Source organism: Diorhabda carinulata, chromosome X, assembly GCF_026250575.1.
Source record: "Diorhabda carinulata isolate Delta chromosome X, icDioCari1.1, whole genome shotgun sequence".
Classification (NCBI taxonomy): Eukaryota; Metazoa; Arthropoda; class Insecta; order Coleoptera; family Chrysomelidae; genus Diorhabda; species Diorhabda carinulata.
Genome location: NC_079472.1, coordinates 42977832 through 43001325, shown reverse-complemented (window position 1 = coordinate 43001325; position 23494 = coordinate 42977832). Strand labels below are relative to the sequence as shown.

Below are 23494 nucleotides of genomic sequence, written 5' to 3'. Positions count from 1 at the left end.
GAAGTCTTCAACACTTTGGTCGACTTATTCAAAACTGAAATGCATCCTAATGGTAAATAACGAAGTAGATATCTGTAAATACTCGAAACTCATTGCATATTTGGAAAATAAATCAGTCGGCTATAGACCTAAAAAATCTAAAACATTTGCCCGTGAAGAAATTAATAAGTTTCTGTTGCAAGCTCCAGACGATCATTATCTTACGCATAAGGTATAACAGCAATAAATTTTAATGAAAGTTTAGATATTATTTGTAACGTCTTTCAGGTTGAATTAATATTCGAAATCGCAATAAGTCTGCGGAGGGCGGCATTATATAAAATGAAGTGTGAGGATATTAACAATATCGGAAATGTTTTAATTATCACAGTACCTGATACAAAGACTCATCGTCGATTTACTATTATTGGTGAAATATCTGACAATAGATTAAACTTGATGAAAATTTATAAAAAAGATAAAAACCAAGGACCCACAAATGTCAAAACAGATTATTTCTTTTTGCAGTATAGAAATGGAAAATGTAAAACCCAAGTTGTAGGTATCAATAACTTTTCAAAAATTCCCTCGCTTATCGCACATATTTGAATTTACCTAATCCAAAAAACTACACTGGGCATACGTTTCGAAGCTCTTCAGCGTTTCTATTAGTGGATTCCGGTGGTGACATAATTCAACTAAAGAAGCACGGTGAGTGGACATCCAACACAGTTGCAGAGTGTTACATAGACCTTACGTAGACTCAATAAAAAACAAAATGGATTCCGCAGTGAAAATTTATTTTAACGGGAGCAACTAGTTCGACTTCAAGCAACATTGTATATGTTCACGATCCTACCAACAATCCAATAAGTACAAATGCAACTATAGACGATGTTATTTCTTTGAAATTGTTAAATGTTTCTAATTCAAGTACCAATAGTAATGTAACTTCTTCTTCACTTCAAATTAATAATGCTCACAGTTCTACTTTTAATATTATTATTTCAAAATAAAAATTGTTTCGTCGAATTTTTCAAGTCTACGGACAGAGCAAAATTTTTCTATGAAACTCGTGAGTAAAGTAACTTTTTTTCACTTGTTGCATAAATAACATTTTTTAGAAAATATAGAAAGCTTCCAATAGTAATTTAACAAAGATTGGAGGCTAGTATAACACAATTGTAATTTTCAGAAATGATAATTTTCTTGGAACTACTTCACTATCAATGAGAATTGAATACAGTGTATCAATTGAAGTTTCAGTTAAATAGAATAAAAAATATTTTTACTATTTTTATTCTCACAACAGTAATTATAACGAATTGTTATTTATTACACCAAAAAAATTTAGTTGAAAACCTGGACAAAATCCAATTGAAATTTTATAATTTACTTTGTTATTTATAAAAAAAGCAAATAGTAGTCGTAAATATGATTATGTCATCAATAATAATTGACTTTTATTTACTTCTTTAACATATATTTGTCTTAACTTGGGTATTAATATCCCATCAATTTTCAATTTAATGATATAATGATACAATAAACATACTACTACCTTTCAATCCTTTATCTGAGTTACTTCATAAGGTCATTTATCACAAGAACACACAAACTCCACAACAACTATTATATTGAATCAAATATAATATTAAAAACACCCTATATTAAAATAAATATAAAAAAGACTCCCCGTCAATTTGTAACTAACCTCTACAGTATAAATAATATTTCTGGACACAGTCATGGTGTTTTTTAGCAAAAAAATATTAACTACACATTGCTGAACAATTTCTACAAGTATCCCACATTGAAGTTCAACGTTGCGTCACAATAATAGGTATATGGTGTAAAAATAGTCACAGCACAGATTTTAGCGTAACACACATAAAATTGTGGAGTACATTTGTGAATAGATTTCTTAGTTCGACGAATGTTTTGGCGCAAACACAAGTTAAAAGAAAATATTCGTAAAAATACATGAGTGTAAAATGACTTTTATGTCAAAATTGACTGATAATATAATCAGGTATAAGATACATTTTCTAATCAATGTGTTGTGTATTTGTGTTGTTTTAATGCTTTATATTTAAATTCCAAGTGGTTTCAAGTGACTTATGATTGTTCATGAATTTTAGAGTAGCATAAGAGTATTACTTTTCAAGAAAAAGAAAAAAAATAGATGGTTCAGTATATATATTCTTAATAGATGAGGAAATTATAAAAATTATAGTTTTAAATTCAATACCTGGTGAATATCTTAAAGTATCCATCATAATAATAACTTCAACCCATTACGTACCTGTGTCATATACATAGGTCAGCTAATCTAGTTTTTTTTTGAAAACCTTATAAGTAAAAGCACAAGATGACTATTGTGGTAAAAACAAGTGTCTATTCTGAATATAACTCTTACTTTTATATTTAAAAATATGGGTCTTTATCGAAGTTTTTATTTTTTTGAAATCTGCAAGTTATTGCGCGATTCTGCACGTTGATGCGTAAATTCATGTATTTTAAACAAGTACCAGTGTAATAATATTAATCCATAATTATTTTATCCATTACAATGTTCATTAATGCTATTTTCTTTAAAAGAACTAGTATTTTGACGTAGAGAATGGCGACACAAATTACAAATGTATTGCCGAACTAGAAGCTGAATTTAAACTAGATGAATTTTGGTGCAATATGGAAAACATAGATTTGGTAGACGTGATTGTAGTTCCATCAAAACCTGATTCTTTGAATGGCGACGATGATATTCTAGGTCTGGTAGATGCAAATGATATTTCTGGTCCTTTGGACGTGCACGTACATTCGCAAAAGGCGGATGAAGCTGAAACTGGAAAATGAAGCTGGTGAGGATGTAGCTAGTACTAGTAGTGGTAGAAGAAAAGGAAAAAAGAAAACTAACAGAAGTTGCACCAAAATGGATAAAGAAAAATCCTGTTTATAAAAACGTGTTACAAACTATTGAAGAACTTGTTGAGCTTACATCGCTTCAATTATTTGAAAAATTCTTGGTAGACAAGATGTAAAAGTCGAGGTATGGGATTTTTTAGTACAAGTGGTATAATATTCAGCACAATTAAAATAAATACCTATATTGTTTTTCAAATGTAAAGTATTATCCTACTGAACACACTGTTTACAGTACCACCACACCAATACTCACAATTACAATAGGCCCTTTTCCCTATTTAAACTGTTCTTACATTTAAAAATGTCAATGCTTTCAAATGCATTCAACAATTTATTATTGGATACATTTTTTAACAATTCTACATTATTCATATTTATTTCATGATAATGACTGCCAGTGATCGGCAATACTCGATTTTTTGGTCCGTCCATATTTTAAATGAGCTATGTGCCGGACATCAACGCATCTCTTAGTCTGCCCGACATCTTCCCGTCACAATAATTACAGCTAATTTCAAATATACCACTTTTTCTAAATTGTGTATTGTATCCCAAGGATAAACAAGAATTGTTTTAATGTATAGTTGGATTTATAAACCAATTTAAAACCCACTCTGTTGAAAATTCCTTCCGATCCCTTTGTATAAACAGAAATAAAAGGTGACAGAGCAAATATTTCTGACCTTTGCAAACTTACAACCTCCAGGAATTACTGATGATTCAGTTTTGTGAATAAATTGTAGTTCGACTGATGCTACCAACACTTTAGTAAAGAACATTCTGTTTTCTAACGTTTATTTTGAGGGGGTGAATCGACCGACAAACTTGTTGATATCGGTCGGATGAGAATCAACGCTGCGCTGGCTGGATGAGGAAGTTTATATTATATTCAACACCCTGAAGAATATTGTTTGATGAAACCCCCAATAGAGTATGGTATTTGGAAAATTTGTACGAAAAATTAGTTCCTCTATTGGCTAATTTGCTTCCCAAGCACTTACATGTTGATTTTCAAAATAGAGACATATTGTTTCAACAAGATGTTATTTCTTCCCATTTCCCAAAGTCTGTTTTTGAGTATTTCAAGGCAGTTGGATATATGCAAAAAGGAAGCTACTGAATGGTTTGCTTTTCATGAGCATACTTGAAAAGCAAAGTTTGCAAGACTAAACCAACACATGTTAAGGACCAAAAGCACCTATTAGGAATGAGTATTTATTGATTTAATTCAAATCATAACAAATGAAAACGAATTTCTATCGTTTTTAAGATATTGTCAAATATTCAATGAACAATAAAATAAGCATTTCTTTAATTCAAAAATTAAATTCAATTTCTGAATTATAGGTACTTTTTTTCCATATCTTCACATTTTATTATCTCGAAAATGACAAGGAAGAAAAATTTGATATTCAGTTGCCCTATTTCAACCATAAAAACGACATTTTTGTCATTTAACAACGTATATAATTTATTCCAAATTACAGGACCTCTTTATAAATCTAATGAATGTGGTACATAATTATTTTAATATTCATACTAAAAGCAGCATTTTCATATTATCTATACCCCAAAATATTTCATAAAATTCGTAAACGCTTGGAATACTGAAGGCAAACTGAGCTCGCAAACAACGCAAAGTCGGGAAATTGCATTTAGAAAATGCCAAAATTAGATGCTTGTTGGTTAATTACGAGGATGTCTTGTTAACCTAGACCAGTTCCATGCATAAACAAAATATTGCGTTACCATTCGACATTACTGACCACTCTACGGGAAAAAATTAAAGAGAAAAAAAATTCGTGATTTAGGGTTTGAATTACTAGAGCACCCCCCTTATTCACCAGATTTGGTTCCGTCCGACTATCATCTCTTTCCTCAACTGAAAAAAGTTTAAAAGGTCGTAAATTATCTTCTAACGAGGAGGTAATAAAAGCTGTGGAGGTCTGGTTTGCAGAGCAAGAAGAAATATTTTTTTAAAGGTCTAGAGACGTTGCAGGTTCGCTGTAATAAATGTATCCAATTAAGAGGAGAATATGTTGAGTAATAAAATATTTTGACATTGAAATAATTTTGTTTGGTTCTATAGTAGGCTAAGAATTTTTAATATATTCTCGTAAGTGCCAAGCTCAGAAATTAGGTGCTCTGTCACAGCAACTAGATACTTAAAGTTGCGTTGTTAGGAAAATGTGATGCTAGCAACGAAAATTAACAATACATTAATTGTTAAGTTATTGAATTGAAAAGAGGTGTTATGAAAGTATGTATGAAAATAGTAATAGTAAGGAAAAAAAGGTATTACGATAGTTGGAGCCGTCTGAGATATAACGTTAACGAGAAAGATGTATTATGAAAATTGATTTAAAAAGAGGTATAATGAAAATAGATACCGTTCGATTTATGAACTTGACGAAAAAGATGTATTATGAAAATTGAATTGACAAGAGGTATTATGAAAGTAGAAGGTTAGGTTAGGTTAGGTTAGGTTAGGTTACATTAGATTCGGTTAGATGAAAGTACGAGAAATAACATTAATGAAAAAGTAGTGGGTTAGGTTAGGTTACGTTAGGTGTAATGAAAGTAGAAGCCGTCCGAGATGTAACATATAATGAATATATTACATATATTGAAAATAAAAAAAATAACTCATTTATTATTTGGGCACTTCCACAATATTGACTCTTCAGCAACTAATAAGCACCTTATTTTATTCGCGTTTTTACAGCACTGCAACTTTGAGTTTTCCGGTAGTGTGAAAATTACAGATTACATAATGTTTGAACTTGGCACCTAATTTTGCCATTTTCTAAATGTAATTTCCCGACTTTGCGTTACTGGCGAGACGGAGCTGGCAACTGTCAGACAGTATAATTGAGTGTTAATGTAATGATAGCGTATACAGGTTGTTTTTTTATGAATACCACCAACAGTTTCAGAATTCTAACTAAAAATTTTCATTGTCTTGTATGACAGAGTGATCTTCATTTCTGTCAACGGTAATTGGTTATCGAAAGGCGCGTCAGATAATTTAAATATGTTTTTGGATTTGTTAGTGTAGTAGTAGTAAACAGTGTGTTCAGTATGAATATAACCAATGTTTGCAAGAATTCCAACTTACTTGGGCATAGCATGGGGAAAACCTACCCTAGTTAAATGTACCGAGAAAGCAGGCACCCGTCCGGGCATTAGATTTTACAGAGATGGAAAGTGAAAAACTGATCTCCATGAAACCGTCTCTAGTGAGCTGTAGCATATCTATCCACAATAGATCGTTCTTTTTTAATTATTTGTGAAATGACCTCAAGTTCAAGCCTAAAAAATAACTGCAGTTGAGATCCAATCTTTTGAACCTTCACACTTCCTTTGGGAATTTCGGTATCTTTGTTTAATGAATCTTCTATAAAAAAATTGACCTACCTGTTAATGATATGCGTTATTATTGTAACTTGCTTTCAAGTGGTTATAGTGAAAACTTATTTGTAAAAACCGACCACAGCAATTTATTAAGTTTGCTATTTGGAGCATGGAAACTGTTTTACTTCGAATAGTGCAAATATTACATAATTTCCTCTGGTATATATGAATTTTCTTCCAAATCAAAAAAGTAATTGAACAAGAAATAGGAAGTTATTTTTGAACTAGTTTTCAATACACAAAGGTGTTCCAAAGAAAAATGACCCCAAATTAGGAGGTGATTGCTCGTATGAAATTGAGATGGGTTTTTCATATAACAAAAGTTCACCCCCTTCCGAAATATCACCATTAAAAGGTGGTGACTAAAATTGGGATTTTTTTTTGTAAGTAATGCTAGAAACTTAAAATTCTGTAATTTTCGTGCACTCGCAAAAGAATAACAACAAATATTTTTTCAATATTGATTTCCAGCTTTTGTATTATTACATTTTACATCTTTAGTGTCTTCCACTCAATTTATTAAAAAAATTATAAATTATGGTGTTTATTTTTTTTTCTCTGCAGCTATTGATTTCGGGAAAAAATTCAAGAATAAAAATATTTTTAGATGGAAGAAGGATTTTAAGTTATAATTTCATTTCATAAAACTTTATGTTGAAAAAAGTTTTTATTAGAATATTGAAAAATATCGGTCTTTTGCGAGTGCACGAAAATTAAAGAACTTCAATTGTTTAGCTTTACTGAAATTTAAAAAAAAATAAAAACTCAATTTTAGTCAGCAACTTTCGAGCGTGATATCTCGAAAAGGGGTGATCTAAGGAAATTTTGTTATAGAAAAGACCCATCTCAATTCCATACGAAGCAATCATCTACTGAATTTTGTCGTAAGAATTTGAAAACACCCTGTACATATGGCAACATTGTAATAAAACATCTTTTGGAAGCTTATAAATTCCATGAATCTGTTTTTATATCTTACTATCATATACGACGCTAGTTGCACGTTCGTACCAAATAGTATTGAACATAACATTTTTAAGGTTATGTCAATATCAAGAAGTCAAGTGAACTTGAACATTATTCAATTTTATACCAAAAAGGTGTTGTCGGTAAAACTTGATACTATGAACTGTTTTCGAAATTTTGTAATTGGACTACACAGTTTGGTATTCTTGAGGCATAAGGTTTAAGGCTGATCCCAACAGTTTAGAATAATAATGGATTCTGTAGAAAAAAAGATCGACTTGTGTATTCGCTAAAAAGGAGACTTGAACACTACCATTACTTTAAATATCATCACTTTATACCAGAATCTGTTATTACTTCATAATTTTCAAATCAGAATATCCGAAAACGGTACACAGTATCGAGTTTTACCGATAGTACCTTTTTGGAGTGTTGAATGTAACAACATGTTACATTCAACACTTTCATACGAAACTGTGTAAATAGCTCTCTTTATGAGATTGATAAAAAAATATTTTTTTGGATGTTGCAGCTTCCAAAATATATTTGCATGAAATTACATTATAATGGCATAATCATAAAAAATGCATAAACATTTTCTCCTCAATGACCTTTTTCTTGAATACGGATAGAATTAAGAAAATTTTTTACTCAGCAAACCACAATTTTTGTCTAGTTTTCTACCTATCCTTGAGACGTCAACTATTTTTGAAACACCTTTTACAATAAGATAGTTTTTCTCAAAACAGATATTTTTAATAGTTTTGCAAAAAGTTTTTTGAATTGTCTTATGAACAGTTCCCATATCAACATTCCAAAAAAATAATTTTCTTTTTGGTCCAGGGAATACTAACCAGATTCTATGAATCCATAAAACTTCTTTCCCATTTTCGAATGTTAAATATTATATTGGTAATATAACAAGAGATAATAAAATTAACTATCAATATTTGTATCAAGTTATTCTCGATATAGTAACTATAGCATGTGAGTATATCTATGAGAGTTCCACGAGCTCAGAACGTGTTGTCATATGAGTGCTATTTGAGTTGTTTACAGATACTTGAAACATTTATCTTGGTCAAATACTCGCTTCGACTTTTGGCGATGTAGCACCATCTCAAGCCACCGTGTTTCGCTGTTCTTCTGAATTTAATCGTGGTCGCACTTCGCTACAGGATGAATTTCGTGAAGATCGTCCAAAATCGGCTATTGTACCAGAAAACATGATGATGTAAGTAAAATAATATTGCAAGATCGTCATGTGATATACAATGAGATTGAGGCATACTTGGGCTTTAGTTTCACTTTTATACATTGAATATTGCATGAACATTTGGCTGTCAAAAGATTTGTTCGCATTGTATACCGCATAATGTGACAATCACTCGAAAAAAAATCGTGTCGATTGATGCAAGGAAATGCTGAAAAAATTCAATCGCGGTGTTTCCAAAGATGTCTATAAGATCGTGACAAGCGACGAATGATGGATCTATACATATGAACCCGAAACTAAACAACAATCGATTGTATGAGTCTTTCAAGACGAGCCAATTTAACAGAAGTTGTTTGCGCGCGAAGCATTTCGAAGCAAATGGTTGCCTGTTTTTTTTGGATAACAGGACATGTCGCTACCGTTTCATTAAAGCAAAGTAGAACAATCAATTCTGAATGATACATCAGCATTTGTTTGCCAGAAGTATTCGAAAAAATCAGGAATACTAATCGCGGAATACGAATCATTCTCCACCACGACAATGCAAGGTCTCATACAGTTCAAACAAAAATCTCGAATTGATGGGTCATCCGCCGTACAGTTCTTGTTTGGCACCCAATAATTTCTTTTTATTGCCACAGACTAAAAATAAATAGCGAGGTTAACATTTTTCTACACCTGAAGAAGCGGTTGGTGCATGAAAATCACATACTTTGGAGATACCTCAATCGTAATGAAAAAAATGCTTCGACAATTGGTACAACGCATGCAAAGGTGTATTGATTTTAATGGAGCATATTTTGAAAAGCAATAAAGCCATATCCAATTATAAATATTTGTTTTTATTTGTCTATCTTAAAACTTAAGTAGCAGCCCTCACACTAATATAAGCCGACTCTGACGTCACTTATCATCCTGGCTTTATTCCAAACTCCCATTGTAGTTTAATGATTATTTATTACTCTATTTTGGTTACAAAACAAACGAATACTACCAATACATGTTACGATAAAAAACAATTGTTTAAAACTAATAAATCATCTATTTTTCTGGTTAACAATGGTTAAAAACAATCTATGAACAAGAAATGCACATACATAATGCTACATTTGCACAATATATTTTTACCAGTGTCTCAATATGTCAATGATGTAGCAAATACTTTTTAATACTCATAGTATAAAAACGATGCTTGATAATAACCTAAACCACTACCACATGTATTAAATCCTAAGGATTTTGGTGGCAATTTATACGAGTACATTTAAATAGATCCAGATTTTTATAATAGATTTATATGGATCACAAATCACAATCTCTTTGTTGATATTAATTAATGTTCAATGTAATTCTGCATATATATGCAATAGTAATGATTCATAATAATTATAATTTTAATGTTTTACTTTCTATTATAATGAGCACAGTGCATAAAGGAGGATGAATAGGATAGCGTAGACCAGAAACAGAAGTCAATCAGCACTAACCTGCAGATAGTGAACACAATGTTTACACCACCACTACACCAGCACTCACTCACAATTACACTGTATGAGGCGCGTTTCGATAACCAACTTATCGTCTTCAGAGACTGAAATTAAACTGTTTACAGTGTGTTCAGTATGAATATCACCATAAGTTGCAGAAATTCTAACTTAACTAATCCGCAGATGAGAATAACAAAACCGTTTTGACTTGATAAACCATCTTTGTAATCAAAAATGACGAATACCTAACATTTTCAAGCGAAAATTTCATACATTTATTGTTAGTTGTACTTAATAAAAAAGATGCACAAGTTTTTTAATTTAACAAACAGAGAGCGATGATTTTTAGGTAAATTAAAGGAAAATTTTTATAGGAGAAAGGTTTGTTGGAGTTGGCACTAATATAAAAGCTGCTCCTCTGCAAGGTTATGGTTGTGTGGTTGCGTGTGATTGCACTGTCCTGGCTGAAATGGAGGAAAAACGGACGATTAATGGCCAGAAGAAGACGAAGAGAAGTCCGTTTTAAGTGAAAACGGTTTTTTCGGTTTAAGGATATATTTTGTAAGTTTTATTTCGTGTTCATGATTCGTTAATGCATCAACGAGCCATAAAATATCAAAAAAATTCAATTATAAAGATTCAAAAATTCTTGAAACGGAATCTAATACATGAAAAAGAGAATTTTTAGAAATGATTCACATTCATAAAAACTGAAAAGCTATGAATTATAAAAAAAATCTAAATGATCTGAGTAAAATTTATAGCTCTATTCTGTAAATTATAATAAAACTACAAATTATTTAATTGATTACTGCTATATATTTGAGATGTAAGGATTAAGGAAAAATTAATTAAATTAATTAAATAATTAATTAGGACAAGGTTTTATTTTCATTTTATTCTTATTTTGATATTTATGATGAAAAAATCTATTGATCAATATAAGATTGTCGGTCGAATATAGAAACACCCTGTATAATATGAGCAAATTTTAATAATATCATAATAACCTGAAAACTTTTATTTACAGAACAATGGAAACAAGCAAATGCTCAGCAAGAAATGATTTATAGGCTGAAAAGTGCCTGTAAATAAACAAAAAATACAGCGAGAAGCACAAAAAACATCAATATAAAAAAGACCGAACTGAAATTGTTACGCAAGAAAACAGTAAGAGCAAACGGTGATGTTGAAAACCTCGAACTGCTAAACTTTTCCCTTTGTATGGTACCCTCCTAGGTTAGTAGATTCTGACTGATTAAAAAAATAATTTGGTAAATAAACACAATTCTGGAATATTTATTTTAAAAATATAAAATATGATGGATTTGTGTTTTCAATATTTTGCAACATTTAAATGGCATTAGTCGAGCACTCAATTATACAGGCCATAACGAGCCTTACGACCAAAATTAGGAAAATTTTTTTTACAAAAAGTTTTTTCTATCATTGAACGTGGAGTATTCACTGACCATTTAATTATGGAAGCATTCTACTTCAATTATCTATTAATTTTGCCCACTTAACTTGCATTGGTCTGCTAACTTAACTTAACTAAAGTTAGCAGAACAGCCAATTTTTGGAAAACTTGCATAGCTCAAAATTTCGTAATATGCCACTTAATTAGCATTTAATTTTCCGCTTCTTGTCTTTTCGGTCTGCTCATGTTGTTCTGCTAACTTTAATGACATCTTTTTATAATCACTTTGTTATTTAGTGTTTGTAGGGATGCTGAATGAAAGTGAAAACAATTTTTATTGCTCACTTTCTGGGTATACTTACAAATAGCATTTAATTTTTTGGCTTTAAATTAGCTATATTTCATTAAGCGATTATATTTTGTTTCTAAATTCATAAACACCGCTACCAACATCGACTCGGTCCATATAAAATGTTCACTTCGTCCCAGAGGTAATTTGTCCATCCTAAATAATAATATCCCTTTAATATAAAAATATTATATCTCAAATTCCAGTAAAACTGAGAATATTATTTTCATTTCAACTAGATGTATATTATATATACTTAATATAAATATAATATTGGATTAAATTGATAATACTTTAAGGAGTTTAAACAATTTCCCTCCAAACACTGTGTTTTATAAAGTTGTCAACAGAGATTTTACACTACCTAGTAGATAGTAGAGGAAATCATACATTCCATGAACTTAGAATTAACTAGGTTTCTATAGAATTGGAAATTCAAATAAATTCTGAAAAGCTGTAGAATGGAGTGGAATGGGACTATATTCCCATGATATGAGTCCTGAAGTATTTGTGATGACTATACAGGATCAAGTAATCAAAATTAATTATTACAAACCCACATGTTATTTCTGGCAAGTTTAAAATGTCAAACATAGGAATAATCAATAAGAATTTGTTAAAACATACAAAAACTCTCCTGTCAAGCATAAACTACAGATACTAGGTACGTGATGTTATGCCTATCTGTCCTATTTTATCTTTATTCATAAATTTTTCCCAAAGGAGCTATCATCGTATGAAGATGATGATGTTTACTTAATTTTTTAGAATATAAAATGATAATTTGCTTTTTGTCTTCACAAGCTTGGGGGTGATAAAGTAGGAATGAAACTTAACTTAATAGGTATCATAAAGATTGTTTAGCTAAATGCCAGAAAATTAAAATTAATTTTACTTGACCATGGTGCATAACAAAGAATTCAAACAACAGCACATTTTTGTACAATACAGTTTTTGAATTTACTGTAAAATTTATCAAAAGAAATTACACAAGAAATTCTACCAAATGTATCAGTTTTTTGAATATTATAAGTAGTAATTTTTTCGAGATATGCTTAAAAATGGAATTGGCAACGAAATTTTTAGAGGGCGCTAGCTCTTAGGAGAACCTTTATAAGTTAGATGGATACAAAAATTACATCTAGAATCTGTAATTTGCATTTGACATTAGAAGTTTTGGAAACCTATTATATTCATTCACAAGTCAATCCTGAGCATAAGTCATACATTTATAAATCACTCAATAAGTTGTGTGGCAGCGTCATCTGTGTGTCAGTCAAATCCATATGATTTCACTATGAAGTACCAACAAACTCTAGGTGTAAAATTTCATAATATTTCTATTAGTCAGAAAAAAGAGGCAGTCTTTCAAGTGAAGTTACATTTGTTATTTTCTAAGCAATGGATTCAAAACAATTTCGTGTGTTCATTTATCATTGTTTCTTGATGAAAAAATACAGTATCAGCTTAGCAATGGCTTCAAAAGTGTTATCCGGACTCTGCTTCATTGGAAAGAACAATTTGTTATTGGTTTGCTGAATTTAACGTGGTCATACAGACACCGATGAAGGTGAACGTTTTGGTCATCCAATTGAGGTGGTTACTCCAAAATTTATCAATAATGTGTACAAATTGGTTATATCTAATCATAAATAGAAATTGTGTGAGATAGCTGAGACCATAAAGATATCAGAAGGCAGTATGTTTACAATTATGCAGGAACATTCAACCATGAGAAAGCTTTTTTAAAGTGGGTGCTGTGTTTACTCATAGTAGATCAAAAACAACAATGTGTTGATGACACATGTATTCATCACTTCACTCCGGAATCAAAAAGATCATCATCTGAGTGAACTGCAGCCAGTAAACCACGTCCGAAGTGTACAATGCACAACAGTCAGCTGTGAAGGTTATGGCTTCAGTATTTTGGGTAGCGCATAAAATATTGTTTATGGACTATCTTCAAAAGGGAGAGACAATAAATAGCAAATACTTCAGAGAGTTGTTGGATCATTTGAATAATGAATGAAAAATAAAGGCCTCATATGTACAAGAAAAGATCTCTGTTTCACCAAGACAATACACCAATTTAAAAGGTAATGGCAACAATAGTTAAATTGAACAAATTACATTTCAAATTGCTTCCTCATCCACTGTATAGTCCATATCTGGCCACCAATGACTACTGGCTTCTCACTGATCTCAAAAAAATACTTGCTGGTAAGAAATTCAGCTCGAATGAAGAAGCAATTGCTGAAACTGAAGCCTATTTTGAGGCAAAAAACAAATCATTCTACAAGCACGCCGTCGAAACTTTAGAGAATCATTGGAATTATTATCCTGTTCTTGAAGGAGATTGCATTGATGAATAAAATCGATTTTTGGCAAAAAAATGTGTTTTTCTTAGTTTATCACATGACTTATTGTGTGATGTTTAATTTGGAAATATATAACTTATTTTTTATAATTCTTTGACCTATAATAATAATTAATCTTTGCTTTCAGTTCGTGAGTACACTTTACAATGTGGAAGAAGTTTTTATGATAATGGCAATAACATCAGTAGAGTAGATGAGTATTTGATTAACTTTTTGTATATGATGATGAAGATAATAATTTTCTATGAGAACACAGATTTTATTCAGTAGATATTGATGATTTGCATCCATATCTAATATGAGTAAATAAGATTTTGATAACTATCACATATTACTTATGTGGTACATATTTATACAGCCACTTTTTTATTATTTCAGGCGTATTTTTCACCAAACATACTTTCGATGTGATGTAAGTTTCTTCTATATTTCTCAATTGAAGTTAAAAACACACATTTACGTTATTAAAATTCTAAAACAACAATAATTCAATATGATTGCACAAGTCATTTAGACAATCATATCACAAATATGATAAACTTGTCACATGAAGACAATAACAAATTACTTATATGAAAAAACGATTAAAACTTTTTTCACATCACAAGAGCACATTTTGAATTGGAGTATTAAAATTAAAATTGGTAAATATGTATAAGCAGTTCAATTACTGACTATGATATTATAGTGGTTAAATATATAACATATTTAATCATTCTATAAAAAACATGAAAAGTATTTTTCTGCCTTTTCTTTAATTGTTATAACTAAGGGAAACACTTATTTAAAAATTTTTAAAAATAATTTAATTACATGATAATTGTAAATCAAGACCTAAAGGAATAAATAGGACTTTTGGAAATTGATTTATTCAGAACAAGATCTATTTAAAATTCTCCATGTTAAATATAACTAGCTAATTCAACATGTCATGTATGTAATTTATTTGGTAAATAGTTCCTAAATCTAATAAAATTTATTGAGATCACAAGATAAATTTTTATTAATTTATACTAATCACTTTGCGCACTTCTATCCAACTAACTTACATTGAAAATTTCTCTAGATAACAATATAAGGTATCTATCCTCTCAGATACTTAATTGCAAAATATAATTGAATGAATAATTGATACAATAGTACCAATGTTGGATAAATGTAATTAAGTACAATATAGGAGGGATCTACCATTATGTTGTTTATTTAACATTAAGTTTGTACTTGATTATATTTAAGGTTGATCCTTTACATCTTAGATAATTTTTTTCATGTAATGCAGTTCCAGTTACATAATAAATTATAAAAACATAGTATTTAAAACCAAACACGATTTCACTGCGGCTCTTTTTGCACCAGGTATCTAGATATTCCACAAAAGTCAATGTAATTTATGAAGTCTCTAACATTACTATTTATTTATATCATAATGTTAACATTTATAAAAACAATTGAATACGAAATTTGTGCTGAACTTGTAAAATTTCAAATAATCATGACTTACCCACCTCTTGACAATAGACGTTTTTAAACAAGTTGAACCTGTCCATTCCAATTACAACTACTGAACACTCGTTTAAAAGTTTGTTTTTAAAATCAAGCAAAATGAAATTACAAAACTTTTTATTGTATGTATTCAATTATTTTATTCATCACATACACCATGCGATTACACTCAGGCGGTTGGCGGTGACGTTGACGTTAATAGACGTAAGCGTGACATTTTCCAAGGTTAATCTTTATCTTGCCCTCTTTAGAGGAATTTAGGAACTGATTCCAAAATATTTGAAGTATTCTGTTTGAGAGGATAGAAAACTAAATAAAAGAGATATTAATATACAAAGGGTATGTAAATACAGCAATATAATAAAAGGACCGTTTTAATCGGGTACTAATATAATTAATAATATGGGGGATGTATATAAGTTTTGTTTCGTTTTAACATATTTTCATAAGTGAAACTTCAAGTATCAACAATTTGTAGTTATAAGATTCCTAATTTTTTTATAAAAAATTTCTAAACCTGTAGTATTTGTCAATAGTGCTCAGTTTCTAATTGCAGTTCTTATTATTTTACACCTTAGGGTAAAACTGGAGATTAAACTAAAGTTTAAACTACGCTTTAAATTCTAGTTGGAATAAACAAAGTTCCTTTTATTGGCAAGTCGCAGTAGAACTCACATACAATAAAATTAAATCTATTGTTCAAGCAACTTTCAAGAACGGTTTTTAATAAATTATTCCAATTTAATTTATTATGATTTTCCAATAAAATAATATCTTGTCTTTAAATTGATAATAAACATAATTATTTGGTTTTTATCAAAATTTATCTTGATCTTGATAATACATTTATACTGAATATACTTTTCACACCAACACTCACAATTACACTGTCAGACGCGCGTTTCGATAACCAAGTTATCATCTTCAGAGATTGAACGTAAACTAACATTTTGGAAATCCTCATAATTAAATAAAAACGAAAAATAACGCATACTAAAATGATTACCAGAATTTGAAATCTAGAAGAGCACCACTTTAGAGCATTAATTTTAGATGAGTTTTCCCATTCTCCCAGTTCTGAGTAGTAAGGAGGAGTTAACTCGCATGTACATGTTAATAGTAAGGACGTTGATATTATCTATTAGGATGATATTCGATTCTTCTTGTGCTCTTGAGCTGCGACATCCTGAAGGGTGATAAAAGAATTAATTCTGGTTCTGATTGCTCGTTCTACCAAATCCCACATGTGCTCAATGAGATTCATATGTAGCGAATTTGTATTTTATTGGTTTTGAATTTTATTTGCTCAAGAACAGTGTATATATGTAATATTAACAAAAACAAATAAAAAGAATCATGCCACCTCTCAGAGGTGCACATTTTTAGTCATTTCAGCAAAACCAAAACCCTTTATTCCAGGTAATATCGTAAAAATGTGAATAATTTGAAAAAGCTGGGCTGGAATTCTAAGTTTCATATTAGACTAAAGTTTAAACTCCACCTAGACCACCGGTAACTTTTAAACCGAAGTTAGTCGGTAAACACCATCTATAAAACGAGAAAAAGTCTATATCTGTGGTTTAAACTGACGTTTGAGGTTTAAACTTCACTTGTAAAATTGAGCCTTAATAGTACTCACCTTCCAGTAATCGTGAGTTACCGACATGCCAAATTGGATAAGTGAAGGAAATGAAAAAGCATGCTAAACAATGCTTTTACAACAGCAAATCAGAAGATGCCTTTAAATACAGATTGGCATGAAGAATGACAGCAAAAAAATTTGACGAGTTGTTATCATCAATTTCAAACAATATTCAACGTAGCGATATATTATTAAGAGATGATATACCTGCAAAAATAATACTATAAAGGGTATCTCCTAAATAATGTAGTTTTTCAATGTTCACTTTGTGTTATACAGAAAGAAGGCCTTAATATTCGAAGTATAACTCATCGTATTCTCTGGTTTCAACTCAACGTCAGCAAGTTTTTTGAGACCTTGGTAGAACCATTCTTTGCGATATCATTTCGCGTAACTTCCACAGTATGTCGTTTAACATTTTCTTGTTTAAGAGAGCCCGCTTTTGGTTACCTAAGCCTGGATATTATTCCGATAAAACCTCATACAGCATCAGCTATCCAGTATATACCGCAGCATTAATAATTCGATCTTACTTAATGATTTTAAATGGCGATGGAAGGTGTTTTTAGAAGGTCGTAGGGAGTCTGATAATCGGCGAGCACTAGTACGAAGTTGGTTTTCTATTGCTTCTATTGTAAACCCAATATCCCACGCAGGTGGTCGACCTGAGCGCAAACGATCTTCAATCGTCAAATCTCCACTATTATAACGATTATCAGATATGAAGACCGACAAATACTTAGAGACACCCTTTGGAAGTCACATTTTCCTTTTTATTCACTGGAAATAGTTACAGAACAGACGAGCTGGAATGAGAATTAGACCATCATTTTAGTCAATTGGAATGGATTGATCCTTTAAAGAATGGTATTTTCCAGTACAGCTTCACATTAATCTAGTGGCATTCCAATGTACTGGAATGCTGAACTGAAAATAAAACAATTTATATAAGTTACTAAATCTACTGTAGAGTGTTTAAATAAATTAAATAATTAAAAGACAGTGTTCATGAATTAACCCCACCGATAGAAACAGTATGAATAAATAAGAAAAACATTACAATATTAAACACCCTATCAGAATAAAATACCTAAGAAAAAAAGGGCAATAACTCATCAAAATTAATATCATATCGTAGAAACGATGACTAATATTTTCAACAATACATGTGCCAGCCCAAGATGAAAGGAAATCGATGAGTTTAGACGTGCGCCCATAATAATTATCTAATAAGTTTAATACGAAAAAAATGTTACATGTAATGTTGTTCCCTATTCTTAATGTTACCAAAAAGTATAAAGGATATAACAAATTTTAACAATTTTTAATCTTACTTATTATATCTGATATGATTTGAATATAATTTAAAAAAAAACTAAAAAGCATGCTTTTCAAGCACATCAAAAAAGTTGAAAATATATTTTTTTAAATAAATAAGCTAAAAACAATAATGAATAAAAAATACTAATATTATTGTGAAAATCCGTAGATCGCTCGATACACAGGAAATATGGAACAATAGGAAATATGAGCTCGACGCTTTATTCACAATAATGATTCATGATTGTCTTAAGGTTAAAAAATATATATATATATTTTTTACTTTTTAGTTTGATGTGCTTAAAAAGCGTGATTTTTAGTTTTATTTAAACTATATTTTTCCTTTTTAGTTTCATACGCTCTGGAAGGAAGCTTGTTGGTTCTTCAAACTATTTATATATATATATATATATATATATATATATATATATATATATATATATATATATATATATATATATATATATATATATATATATATATATATGTCCCACTATTTATTTTTTTTTTAGTTTAGTCTAGACAAAAATGAGATTTTTCGTTATGTTCTAGTCATTAGTATTGTAAATCTCTAACGTGTATTTACAGATGTAAAATTTTTCTCAAGCAACATAATAAAATTCATTGTGTTAAATTCTAAAGTAATACGATTAAGGTTGTGTAGTGAATCTCAAACAATGGGAAAGACAGTTGTAAAATTTGTTTTGATATAAAGAGAATATTTGCAGTGATAATTTCTAAAAAGAATTGCTTTAGAGCATGAACGGGATCTGAGCCCTCGATCTGCTATTCTGGAGGTTGTCGCCTTAGTCCACTCGGCTAGCGAACGCAATTAAAGTGCTTGTATATACTAACAGTAATAAGCCACAAAATAGTTAGGTTTATTCAAATGTAGGTATAATATATTTTTTAAAATATTTTTAATGCTAGTAACATAGAAACAGTAATAAATAGTTAACATAATTGAATACTTATTTCTATAAAATCTAGAAAATGTTAGTAGATAACAGTTACCTTTATTCTAATCTGAGTTGTCTATATCGTATTCAGATTCATTAGTAGTATCTTCACCTAGAATCACAATTATCTTCTTTCATTAGTGAACGACGAATTATTTGTTAGTTCATATATTTCAAATTTATTAGTTTTTGTCCTACGATCTCAATCTTCGAAATTTGTTGTTGCATATTTATCATTTGCGACCAAACTTAATTACAGAAGACTAACAAAAAGTGATCTTAAAAACTTTTATCACTTATATCAGCCAGAGATTACCGTCAACCTGAAAACACCTTCTTTCCAATACCACTTCGGCCAACAATAGCATTTTCTCTAAAGACCCCCGAGAAGCTGAAGTGTAAAGCTCGTTGGCAGTAGTGTGTAGATGCGAAATACCTTGCAAATATATCATAAAAATTATAACTATTAGTACCTTAGGTTCGAGCCTTGAACGCGTACAAAAACTTGAAATCAGGTTGGCAGCAGTCTGTAGGTACGGAAGAATACTACTTTGAAAAATTCTGATCGTATGTTTTCAATGTAGAAAATTCAGGTAAATATCTTGGAAATATTAAAATAATTAATTAATTAATGAAAGATTTTTCTAACATTATCATTTCTTCAATTTTCTCAAACACAAAACTAATTTATTTTAAAATAAGTTAACATCACAAGGTTGGAATTCAAGTTTTTTTCCGGCAATTCTGATATTATATTACTCTTGTGCTTCAACCATCAATTGCATTTATTGAGCTCCAAATGTTACATATGAAAAGTTGTGCACTCACTAAAATTTATTTTATTAGACTGTGTTGTCTTTGATATCTAAAAAGAGTATGTAATTATGTAACTGTAGGCATAGATTTCAAAATTTAAATAAGAAATCATAGGATTAAAACCAATTTTTTATTAAAAATCTTAAATGGGTGATCTACACTTCATCTAAATTTTTGTTCCCTGTGAATTGCTTGTAATATATTTACTTATCTCAAAAGCACCAAAGTTTGGAAGTTGATATGATTTGGTTGACACATATTTGTTTAAACATAAATTGTTGAATTTTCTTATTTTGAAAAAATTCAGTTTTCAAACTAAGTTTGAAATAAATGATTCCATTTGTTACTTTCCTCACATTTTTATACAGGAAAATTATGATACAAATAAATTCTAAATACTAACACTTTATTCAAAAATTATCAACATTGCTGAATTTTATTCTTTTCCTGTTGTCCAGTTGCCAGGCCTATCCCTTGTTAATGAGAAATCATAATTCCATACATTTTGACTAGCTATGGGAATATCATCTGGTGGTATAACATTCCAATTATTTTCTTGTAATACTTTTCTACATATAGCAAGAATTCCAAACACCATTCCTGTATTAAATCCAACCATTGGATTTTTCTTCCAAGCTCCTACAAAGGCACCTAAAAACGTCCCAATAATTTGTAATTTTGTTTTCTATTGAAAATTACATCCAATCATTTACCCGCTGAAAAACCTCCAATGAACCAATTTAGCCGATCGTCTTTTTTTCGTAAGCTTGTAACACCATTTGTTACTAATACAAAAGTAGCGCTAGCTCCTAAAATTGGCGTTCCTACATAAATGTATCGCCCGAAAGTAGGGAGATATCCCTTGGGGTGCGACCAAGCTAACACATCAAAAGTTCCAATACCAAAAGCTGTGAGTGTTGCAGGTTTCATAACACACCATAATTTTCTAAATACGTCGCAGCCATCTGGAGTATCAAAATATTTATATGGTTTAACTTCTTGAGACATTTTGTTTGAAATTATGTAAGTTGTCAAAATTAACACATAACCTCAGTTTGCAGAATCATATTCTTTTTTATTTCCTAACTCACAGAACGCATTACCTTCAAGGCTACCTAAATTGAAAATAAATTAGATATTGTTAATAGATTATTAGTCAAATACTAGGAATTATAACAAATTCTTTTTTAAATCCTATTGAAAAAGCAAGCAAAACTTTATGTGGATAAATATTTTCAAAAGACAGAGTCTTTTTTTAACAACTTGGCCATTGCGCGAACCATTGTATAAAGAATATTCTTTATACAATGCGTTAACATATATGTTTAAATGTCATATTTTTATAAAGATTTTGAAAAATTCTGACATAATGGGCATGATAAAAGACAAGTAGCCGAATACCAAATACTCGATTTATTTAAAAAATGTTCTCAATCACACGAGGTTTACATCCAATTAGTAAGCACACATCTGCTGTATTCTATTTAAAAAAAATGTGCTCATTTCTGATATTTAATTTATACTGACTTGTACCAAAGAAAAGTAACAGAAAATGAGAAATAATATAAAAAGCAAAATCATCTGTTTTAGACTGTTATGTGGTTTTATAAATGGATTCATTGTATTATTTCAGAACTGATACAACAAATTAGATAGAGTAAAACTTTTTTTTTGTTTTCATTTTTGTATCTGGGTAATTTTTAATATAGCAAAATGCAAATATATCCCATATCATATAAATACTAACTATTAGTTATGAAAGTAAAAGTTATTGTAACACCTACAAAAAATCAAATTTGAAAATATATGGATGAAAAAATTGCAAGGAAGTCATAAATACTTGAAAATTAAAAAACTCAGGTTACCAGTAAATTAATGTTTTTTTCTAGGGATTTGCAAAATAGACTTACTTCCACAGGCTTACATAAAAATAGGCTTTAGTTTTAGCAATTGCTTTTTCATTTGAGCTGAATTTCTTCTGGCAATCATTTTTTTGAGATCAGTGAATGGCTAGTAGTCATTGGTGGCCAGATATGGACTTAAAGTGGATGAGGAAGCAAATTGAAGTGTAATTCGTTCAACATAACTATTGTTGCCATTGCCTTGTAAATTGGTGCATGGTTTTTCCTTTATTTTTTCATTCAAACGTTCCAACAACTCTAGTATTTGCTATTGATTATCTCTCCCTTTTGGAGATAGTCCTAAACAATATTCTATGCGCAACCCAACATACTGAAGCCATAACCTTCACAGCTGACTGTTGTGCCTTTGGACACTTCGGACATGGTTCACTAACTGCAGTCCACTCAGATGATGATCTTTTTGATTCCATTGTCACATATTGATGCAAAAAATCTGTTTTTACGTGTAAATATGACCAAATACTGTTCTGAATCATCAACACATTGTTGTGTTTGATCGACTGCGAGTAAATGCTGCACCCACAGCTGCCTCAGCTATCTGACGCAATTTCAATTTACGATTAGATGTAACCAATTTGTGCAATTTTTTTTATACTTTATGGAATAAACACCTCAATTGGACGTCCAGAACATTCACCACATCGGTGTCTGTATGACCAGGTTAAATTCAGCAAACCAATAAAAAATGTTTTTTTCGATGGAGCAAAGTCCGGATAACACTTTTGAAGCCATTGCTAAGCTTGTATAGCATTTTTTCATCAAGAAGCAATGATAAATTAAAATTGTTTTGAAAATAGCAAAAGTAATGCCTGTCCCTTTTTCTGACTAATCGAAGTGTCACGAAATTTTAGACAAGTCATTTGAAAGTTGGTACTTTATAAACGTCATATGGATTTGACACTGGCAGCGCTATCTGTGTGTCAGTCACACGACTTATTGAGTGGTTAGGTTATACATTGTATAAAGAATAGAAGAATTCTTTATTCAATTGTTATATTCTACAAGTTTATAATTTTCTATAAAAAATCCAACATCCAGGTTCAACATGAAATTACACTTTAATAAAAACACGAAGCAACGTTCATAAATGACAAAAATCTCTTTCTGGCCTATTATTCCTAAACAACTACTGTGATCCAGGGAGACTTTCATAAAAGTCATTTAATAACATCACTTTTTGTTGATCGCTATCATT

At 30.3% G+C, this 23494-nt stretch overlaps 2 protein-coding genes and 1 long non-coding RNA gene across 7 annotated transcripts in view; 1 reads left to right on the top strand and 2 right to left on the bottom strand.

The window, feature by feature from the left end:
- Positions 1-15906, bottom strand: part of LOC130902070 (calcium-binding mitochondrial carrier protein Aralar1) — a 68926-nt gene extending 53020 nt beyond the window's left edge. Inside the window, exon 1 of one of the 3 annotated variants that reach the window (XM_057813876.1) lies at positions 15643-15906. In XM_057813876.1, the coding sequence (XP_057669859.1) occupies positions 15643-15684 (42 nt within the window). In that variant the 5' untranslated portion in view covers positions 15685-15906. Of the gene's footprint in view, positions 1-1693; positions 1923-15638 lie in introns of those variants that run through there. The other 2 variants (XM_057813880.1, XM_057813878.1) reach the window with 2 other exon arrangements.
- On the top strand, positions 1858-15864 carry LOC130902071 (uncharacterized). Of its 3 annotated transcripts, none has more exons than XR_009060357.1 (5): positions 1858-2011; positions 8347-8521; positions 10340-10551; positions 11021-11229; positions 14265-15864. It is a non-coding gene; the product is annotated as an uncharacterized LOC130902071 (long non-coding RNA). The 3 variants fall into 3 exon arrangements; XR_009060356.1 differs by having other exon boundaries at positions 1885-2011; positions 10365-10551; XR_009060355.1 differs by lacking the exon at positions 1858-2011 and having other exon boundaries at positions 2753-8521; positions 10365-10551.
- Positions 15907-20766: 4860 nt separating the features above from the next.
- LOC130902069 (uncharacterized) lies at positions 20767-21439 on the bottom strand. The gene is made up of 2 exons (XM_057813875.1): positions 21091-21439; positions 20767-21028 (listed from the first exon to the last, which is right to left on the bottom strand). The coding sequence occupies exons 1-2, from the start codon at positions 21383-21385 to the stop codon at positions 20814-20816; spliced, it is 510 nt and encodes a 169-aa protein (XP_057669858.1). The 5' UTR covers positions 21386-21439; the 3' UTR covers positions 20767-20813.
- Between the last annotated feature and the right edge of the window lie 2055 nt (positions 21440-23494).